This window comes from Panicum virgatum, chromosome 2N (assembly GCF_016808335.1).
Source record: "Panicum virgatum strain AP13 chromosome 2N, P.virgatum_v5, whole genome shotgun sequence".
Classification (NCBI taxonomy): Eukaryota; Viridiplantae; Streptophyta; class Magnoliopsida; order Poales; family Poaceae; genus Panicum; species Panicum virgatum.
Window position 1 is genome coordinate 64,442,549 of NC_053146.1, and position 8,854 is coordinate 64,451,402.

The 8,854-nt window shown below is 46.6% G+C and overlaps 1 protein-coding gene across 1 annotated transcript; it reads left to right on the forward strand.

The window, feature by feature from the left end:
• The first annotated feature begins 4,662 nt into the window (after positions 1-4,662).
• On the forward strand, positions 4,663-5,514 carry LOC120658628 (MFP1 attachment factor 1-like). Its single transcript, XM_039936901.1, has one exon. It carries the CDS (start codon positions 4,752-4,754, stop codon positions 5,244-5,246), a length of 495 nt encoding a protein of 164 aa, XP_039792835.1. The 5' UTR covers positions 4,663-4,751; the 3' UTR covers positions 5,247-5,514.
• The last annotated feature ends 3,340 nt before the right edge of the window (positions 5,515-8,854 follow it).

Here is an 8,854-nt window from a genome sequence, read left to right on the forward strand (position 1 = left end):
GAGTTAATTTCTACATAGACAACTATATATAAAATTTGATTAAGTTTAACTTCGCTTTTGCAAATAATAAAAAAATAATATAATATGAGTTAATTAAATTAATAATATTTCTTTTTCAATAAATTTTACCTGTGGTTTCTAATTAAAATAAATGAAGTTTATAGTTCTTTAATTTTCTTTTATAACGCAAAACTTCCGATAGTGTTTTTTGTAACCCTAGTTCTGTTTTTCGCGTTTCTTGAGCTCTCGTAACCGTAGCAGCGACCCCTATCCTTTAGTACATTCTTTAAAAGCCTTTCTTTGTTTTGGTGTATTGTTCTTAGTTGAATCTTGTTGTTTGCTTTGTATGTTTGCCCGATGTTTACTCCGAGTAGAAGGATCGCTGTTTGAAGGTTGAAGATCAAGAGTTCCAAGTGAGAAAAAGCTGAAGAGCAGTAAGAGTAGCTTTTCGTTGGAGAAAGGCAAGTGACCCTAACCATCTTTCTGTCTATGCTTATTTACAAGAGTATTATGATGATCTAATTGGAACATGGAGAACCACCCAAGAAAACCGTACAACCACAATACTAATGGGCTCTGGTCTTGGCTGAGTAATTAGATGAACTATATGTTGTGTTGGGGTTGTTCCGCTTGGGGGTTATGAGTTTGTGTTGTGGAGCGGGTGAAGGAAGCTGCGTCTTCTGAGGGACCGCACGGCAGGGACCAACACATACATATAGGAATTCTTTGTAAAGGCCTCGTAGCGTCCCTATGCAATCACACCTCGGAAGTGTGGTATTGTGCCTGATCAACACATATGCGTGGTTGGGTTCAAAGTTCTTCAGAACTTTTACGCGAATTGTGGTGAAAGTGTACAACCTCTGCAGAGTTAAAACTAACCGGTTAGCCGTGCTCACGGTCAAGAGCGGCTTGGACCATCACATGATTAATAAACTTAAAGATGGATTGAAATCACATTGTGGTTATTTCTTGTGGCCTTGCTGAGTACCAACCATAAGTGTACTCACCCTTGCTTACTGCTGCTCAGAAGGGAAAGTTGCTGTGAAGTATTTTGAAGATGATGCTGAGTTCTAGGCGTACGCAACCCCCAGTCGTTTGCCTGTGAAGTTTGGAGCCTTCGTTTCCAGGATAAACTGTAAACTCTGATAGTCTTTTATTTGTTGTATATCTCTTTTTCGTGATACTGTTGCTGATTATTCGCTCATAATGTCTCTATATGTATGAAACTTGATCCTGGCATACATATAGTTATGCATTCGGTTTTGTCCTTAAAACCGGGTGTGACAATTGACGAGATTGAGCTTCAAGACCTTCACCTCAATGGTCGTCATTTCACTTGGTCGAACGAGCGAGGCACCCCAACTCTTGAGCGCCTGGATCGCATTCTCGTCACGGATGATTGGCTCACTGCTTTCCCTGACCATAACCTCACGGCGCTCTCTACTGAATGCTCAGATCACGCTCCTATGCTACTCCGTACTGACTGTGCTATCCCTCACTTCAAGCACTTCAGATTTGAAAACATCTGGCCGAAATTCGACGGCTATCTTGATACGGTCGCTCAAGCCTGGAACGCGCCTCTGCCGAGAAATGATCTTGATGCATTCAGGATACTTGATATCAAGCTGCGTGCCACTGCTAAAGCTCTAAAAAGCTGGAGCGATAAGCATGTCGGCAGTGTGCGACTTCAGCTTGCTATTGCCAAGGAAATTGTTCTAAGATTTGATTGTGCTCAGGAGATGCATATTCTTGCGCCGCATGAGCTGGCTTTGCGTCACAAAGCAAAACTCCATTGCTTGGGTTTAGCCTCCCTGCAACGTACCTTGATTCGGCAACGTTCACGTATCACTTATTTGGCGGAAGGGGATGCAAATACAAAATTATTTCACTTGCAAGCCTGCCACCGAAGCCGTAAGAACCACATAGCATCTGTTCAGGTTGGCGACTTGAGGCTGGTTCATGAAGATGAGAAAGCTGATGCCTTCTTTCAGCACTTTGACAGCATGCTTGGTTCTAAATGCACTCGTGAGGCCAATCTGGATTTTAATTTTCTGGGACTACCCGCTATTGACACATCTTCACTTGACTTCTGCTTCTCTGAGGAGGAGGTGTGGCAAACCATTCAAGACCTCCCGATCGATCGTGCACCGGGGCCTGACGGCTTCACCGGCCTTTTCTACCGGACTGCGTGGAGCATTATCAAGCCGGACATCATGCGTGCCTTTCATGCACTCTGGGCACTTGATGGTCGCAGCCTTTACCTGATCAATCAAGCTTATATCGTATTGCTCAAAAAGAAAGGAAATGCCTCGGAGATTACTGATTATCGGCCAATCAGCCTCATTCACAGTTTTGCCAAACTGTTTACCAAGGTACTGGCTACAAGACTGGCTCCATACATGCACCATTTGGTTAGGCCAAACCAGAGTGCATTCATCCGGGGTCGTGTGATCCATGAAAATTTCCGTGCGGTGCAGCTCACCACAAAACTCTTATGTCGCAAAAAGAAACCTTGTGCCCTGATCAAGGTCGATATTGCGAAAGCTTTCGACACGGTCAGCTGGTCGTTTCTTTTCTCACTTCTCGTCCACATGGGTTTCTCCCGTCGTTGGATTGATTGGCTTTCCTTGCTACTCTCATCAGCCAGCACCAAGATAATCCTTAATGGCATGCCTGGTCGCCGCATCTGTCACGCTAGGGGGCTGCGCCAAGGCGATCCTCTCTCACCACTCTTATTTGTCATTGTGATGGAGGCACTTAACGCCATGCTTAGAGCTGCTGACAGTGGGGTTCTTCTCACTCCTTTGGACGACAAAGCTAAAGAGAGGGCCTTTTTCTATGCTGATGATGTCGTCATCTTTTTGGCACCAAAACAGCAGGATATCATCTTGGTGCGAGGGATCTTGGAAATTTTTGGACAAGCCACTGGACTCAGAGTAAATGGCAACAAATGTCTCATCTCCCCAGTACACTGTGATCTGGAAGACACGGCAACACTGCTGCATTTTTTCCCTGGCAAGCTTGCCCCTTTCCCTGTTAACTACTTGGGAATTCCACTAGCCCCGAATAAATTGAAGAAATCGGACCTGCAACCTTTGGTGGACAAAGTTGCTAATTGTCTTCCGGCTTGGAAAGCTTCGCTTCTTAATAAGGCTGGTCGGACGGTGCTGATTAAAGCCAAGCTCTCAGCCATCCCCATCCACACTTCATTGGCCATTGCCATCTCACCCTGGGTCGTTAAATGCATCGACAAGATAAGGCGTTCTTTTCTTTGGAATGGTAGCGCCTCAGCAAAAGGGGGATGCTGCACACTTTCCTGGCCTAAGGTGTGCCGTCCACCTGAGCTTGGGGGATTGGGCATCATCAACTTGGAAATTTTTGGGTATGCACTTCGCATCAGATGGCTATGGCTGCAAAAAACAGATAATTCCCGACCATGGTCGCAGCTACCTGTCGCACACGAGCCAATCGTCGTCGCAATGTTTAATGCCTCTACCTCTATGCAGCTTGGAGATGGCACTACCACTTTGTTCTGGGAGGACAGATGGTTGCAGGGACTTTCTATTTCTGAGCTCGCACCGTGTCTATACAATGCCATTGGAGCTTGCACTTGCCGTTCAAGAACCGTGGCTGATGGTTGCTCTCACAGAAGTTGGGTGCAGGATATCACCGGCGCTTTGACCATTCAGGTACTTCTTGATTACCTCAGGGTTTGGGATTTGGTGGAAGCCACAGAACTGCACACTGATACTAAAGATAAGCTCCTCTGGAAGTGGACGCCCGATCAAAATTTCTCGACTGCGTCGGCCTATCGTGCTTTCTTCCTTGGTCAATCCTCGATTGCTGGCGCCAAGGTTCTTTGGAAGGCTAGAGCACCGGGGAAATGCAAATTTTTTGGCTGGCTCGCTCTGCATGATAGATGCTGGACCGCAGAGAGACGAATGCGTCACAATCTTCAACAAGATGATCACTGCGCCCTTTGCAGTCAAGAACCGGAAACCATTTCACATCTATTGGTTGGTTGCTCGTTCTCAAGGCAAGTCTGGTATAGAGTCCTTTTGCGCGGACGATGGCAATCGGTGTCGCCACAGCATCCGGCCACCAACTTCACAGATTGGTGGCTGACAAGTCGCAAAAATTTTGACAAAGTCGAACGTAAAAGTTTTGACAGCCTGGTGATACTCATCTTCTGGATTATTTGGAAAGAGCGGAATCGCAGAACCTTTGATCATACTTCTCGCTCGGTGATTGAGGTTGTTAACTTAATTTTTGAGGAAGCCTTGTCCTGGCAGCAGGCGGGTTTTAGGTCTCTCGAACCTTTTTTTCTTTGTTGTGGTTTATTTCCTACCTAGCTTGTAGGTCGCTTAACAATTGCTTTGTAATCGCCTACTTCTGAACTCTCGGCCTGCCATGAACTGCGGTTCATGATCTCGTCGTTGTATTCTCTTTTTCTTTATCCTCTTAATGAAATACGTGCTCAGGCACGTTCGCAAAAAAAAAAAACAAAAATGGGCCATAACTTGGACGGGCTCCTAGCCTATGTCCACAGCCCAAAATAAACCCTCACCACCGCGCGTCCGTGCGGAGCGCGTGCTCACTTGCTGAGCTTCCTAGAGCCGTAGCCGAACCAAACAAAACCCCGCCTGCAAGTCTCTCCCCAGTCCCCACACACCACAACACACTCTTGTCCTGTGATCGTCTCTCTCATCCCCCTCTCCACGCCACAGACAGATCTCCCCCCTTCCGCAGCCATGGCGGAGGACGCCCCCAACGCCGCGGCCGAGGGCACCCAGCCCGCGCCCCCCGAGGGATCCGCCGACGCCGCCCCACCGGCCTCCGGCGCGAAGGCCGCGGAGGCGCTGCTCCCGTCGCTCAGCATCTGGCCGCCGTCGCAGCGCACGCGCGACGCCGTCGTGCGCCGCCTCGTGCAGACGCTCGCGGCGCCCAGCGTCCTCTCCCAGCGCTACGGCGCCGTCCCGGAGCCCGAGGCCGAGCGCGCCGCCGCCGCCGTCGAGGCCGAGGCCTTCGCCGCCGCCTCCGAGTCCGCCGCCGGCGCGTCCCCGGCCTCCGTCGAGGAGGGGATAGAGGTCCTCCAGGCGTACTCCAAGGAGGTCAGCCGCCGCCTCCTCGAGCTCGCCAAGTCCAGGTCCGCCGCCGCGGCGCCTGCCGCCGAGGCTAGCGCTCAGGAGTCGGAGGGATCGTCGGTGACCGCGGCGCCCGCGGAGGCTGCCGCTTCCGAGGAGTAAGGCGCTGGCCCCGCGCTTTGATCCACCGAAGTTTGCTGTTATTTTGGCATTTCGATGGAAATTATCCGTGGTTTGCTCTGGGCCTCTGGCTAGTAGTATCCATTGTCTATTAGAGATGCGCGTGAGAGGAGGAACTGGTGTTTGTTTCATGGACCTGGTATGCTGCTATGATATTAAGCTATAAACCGTGAATCCTTGCCATTGCATATGTAAAGGTTGTGCGTGCATGTTTGCATGAGTTCATCTATTCCTGTTTCCTGGTTGTGAAGTGGTTAATGCTCAAGAATGATTGCATCATTAGGATTTATGACTATACTTGAACTGCATCAGTTATTGGGCTCTAGGAGTGATTGCTTTCTTGATCAATGAATAACGCAGGTTTGTTAATCTATATTGCCTCTAATTTACAAAATCAAACCCAACCACATCTATTTTGCAAGCGCACAATTACAGGGAGGTTGCAGTTATTATCTAAACAAGTTAATCTTTTGTTGTGAATTGGACATGATGCTTGTGGGGGTTAGAACAGTATTATTTGATCTAGTACATAGCTAACATTCACCAGCTGGCATTTCAATGAAGAATACCTAACTGCAAGGACAATTAGTTGATACTCCCTCCGTTCCGAATTATAGGTTGTTTTGGCTTTTCTAGATACATAGGTTTTCTTATTTATCTAGACATAATGTATATATCTAGGTGCATAACAAGTGCTATGTATCTACAAAAGCCAAAGTGACCTATAATTTGATTTGGAACGGAGGGAGTACTTGATAGCTGCATTTGCATAGTTCATGATTTGTAGTTAAAACTTGACTTTCTAGAATCTAGATGAGGTGTACGAAATTCGTAGTACTTTGTGGAACACCATTTCAAATCTTCAAACTAAGATTAATAATTAAGATCTAACATTTTACAGATTCCCTATATATATTTCTATTTGTTACACTATTTCTGTTATGTGAGCCCACTTAGCTCAGAGGTTAGAGCATTGCTTTTGTAATGCAGTTATTGATAGACAGAAAAATCATGGTATGCATTTCCTTGTATTAGCTAAAGCATTGCGTATGTCGGGGGGAGATCATATCCATGCCAGTACTACAGATGTAACTGTCACCTTCAATCACACAAACTTCACTTTGAAATTTTATTTGTACTGCTGTAACTATCCATGAATCAGAGTACATATTGCATTTTTATGATTGAAGATTTTAAGTTACGAAGCAGTCCTGGTTGGTCATGAGTCACTAGATGAAAACTGCAGGTAGCCAAATATACCTTTGATTCTTTTTTACGAAACATGTTACCATGTTAACTTTATGTTGATTCTAAATCATGGAGTTTACAACCAGCTAAATCAGTATGTAGTCTCATTCAAAGTTTACCACTAAGCTGTTATTGGGTTAGCTACTTCTCAACTTGCAGGCCTGATGGTTGATATTTCAGTGAAAGTGTAGAATGTTCACTTTCATGTATTAGAGATTTGAGTCAAATCACCTGAATATAAATAGTCATGTGGTCTCTGCTTAGGATATCTAGTTTCCTGATATTCTGGTAGCCACTAAAGCAGTGTGCTGCTTAAAAAGAACTGTGTTGCCAATTTGCCATGTGAATTTTAGCTTGTCATCATATATGAATATTGATGTCAGGGCAACAATGGTCCTTCCTTTTGGTTGCCCCTGAATACCAGGTGTTATGTCGTACTTAGTTTCACACAGAATTATTGATTTTGGTTCTTGAGCATGGAAGTGCTGAAAAGAGAAAAAGAGTAGACAGTCCTACAGAAGATCTTTAAACTTGTACTAAGAGTAGGCAGTCCTATAGAAGATCTTTAAACTTGTACTTCACATCTTTTATGAAGTTGTTGGTTCGTTGATAGATGTATGCAGTACTACTTTGCGAAGCAGTCTTCTTTGTTGCAACTACAAGATAGGCTTTGGTCACTTTATGTCCTTCAAATTTCGCTTGATTGTTTCTTGTTGAATTGCTATAGTATCAGTTCCGAGACAGACCTTTCCATGATTAAAATATGAGTTGAAGTGATTGAAAGCGATACAATGGTTGCAAACTTGCAACTAAGAAATGAGAATGTTGTGTTTAGCCGTTTTAGTTCCAGCCCATGGGGAGATTTTGCCAAACCCAAGGGATCGCCCTTTCTGTAACGGTATAACCGGCCGAGGCCAATGGTCAGTGATTATGTTTTGCAGAGGCTGAACAATCGAGCTCTCCTTTTCTTCTACGATGAAATTGAACACGCGGCCTGAGTTTGCCTGTTTGGGCAGTCTCTATGAATGTGTAGTTCTCAACCTCACATTTGAATTTCCTCCGCCAGCCATCTTGTTCCATCGACACAAACGGTTGATGGGCATAAATGAGCTAAATGAGCTATATTTCGGTCTTGGAGGACTGACGGGTTAGAGCATCTTCAACAGTTTCCTATATTTTTTTTTCCCAAACTTGTTGTTTACCAACTCCTCAAATAGAAATGGGGAGACAAAAAAAATCCTTCTCCAATAGTTCTCTATTTTTACTCCAAAAAGAGAAATTGTGGCATGAGAGACGTCGTGCTCCCGCGAATTGTTTCGTCGTTTTTTCCGCGCGCCGCCGCCTACAGCCTGGCGTCCGCCGCCCCTCTCTGATCGGCCTCACCATATGCTGCACGCCCCTCTCTGATCATGGAAGATGGGGAGGTTCAATAGCTGAAATAATTTTGATCTCAACTGACTAAAACCAGAGCAGGCCGACCAATAGCTGAAATAATTTTCATCTCAACTGACAAGAATAGAGCAGGCCTACCAAGGCAAAAGGCACAGGCGCACAGCATGCCGACCATGGATGCAAGGCGGCAGGCGGCCGGCCAAGGCAAGGTGCAGGGCGGTGCCACCAAGACAGGCGGTACAGGGCGGCATGCCTCCGCCAGGCGCAGCACTGCAGTGCGGCAGGCCTCCGCCAGGGCAGCAGGATGGCATGCCACATGCCTCCGCCAACGCGGCGGTGCAGGGCGCAGGCCCTCCGCCAGGCGCAGCACAGCAACATGCAAAGCCCTACTGCCGGATAAATAAAACCTAGAAGATAAATGGGATCTATGGTTACCTATGGCAGCGGCGGCGGCGGCGGCCGGCTTTCCTCGACAGCAATGGCGCGAAGGAGGTTCCCGCGCGGCGTGAGGAAGGGCGGGGAGAAGAGGCGGCGACGAAAAATCGTCCGCGAGAAGCCGATCGGGAGTCACCGAGTGCGCACTGATGCCCGATGTAGTGAACACGCAGCCTAGTGTTGGGGTATCACGCAGCTGCACCGCGATACACAAAACCTTGCTCGTAATGCCAGCCAAATAATTGCCTCCTGACCTCTCATCACCTCTATATATCTTCCTTCGGATCATGTGATACACGTAACCAACTAGGCCTATTAGTTTGAGTTGCAATTTTTGAGTTTTTCTGAAAAGTTGTGGCTGGTTTTTCTGTTTTGAAAATCCAACACTAGCTTACAGAAGATGTGTTTAGCTTTCTGAGCTCAAAAAGCTACGAAAAGCTCATAAAATTGAGCTTTCCAGCTTTTCATATAAACTCAATTTTTTTAGGATTCCGGCTTTCTGAAATTGCACGAGA

Excerpts from the sequence above, each read along its gene's own strand:
- LOC120658628 (XM_039936901.1), top strand. The coding sequence starts at position 4,752 with ATGGCGGAGGACGCCCCCAACGCCGCGGCCGAGGGCACCCAGCCCGCG.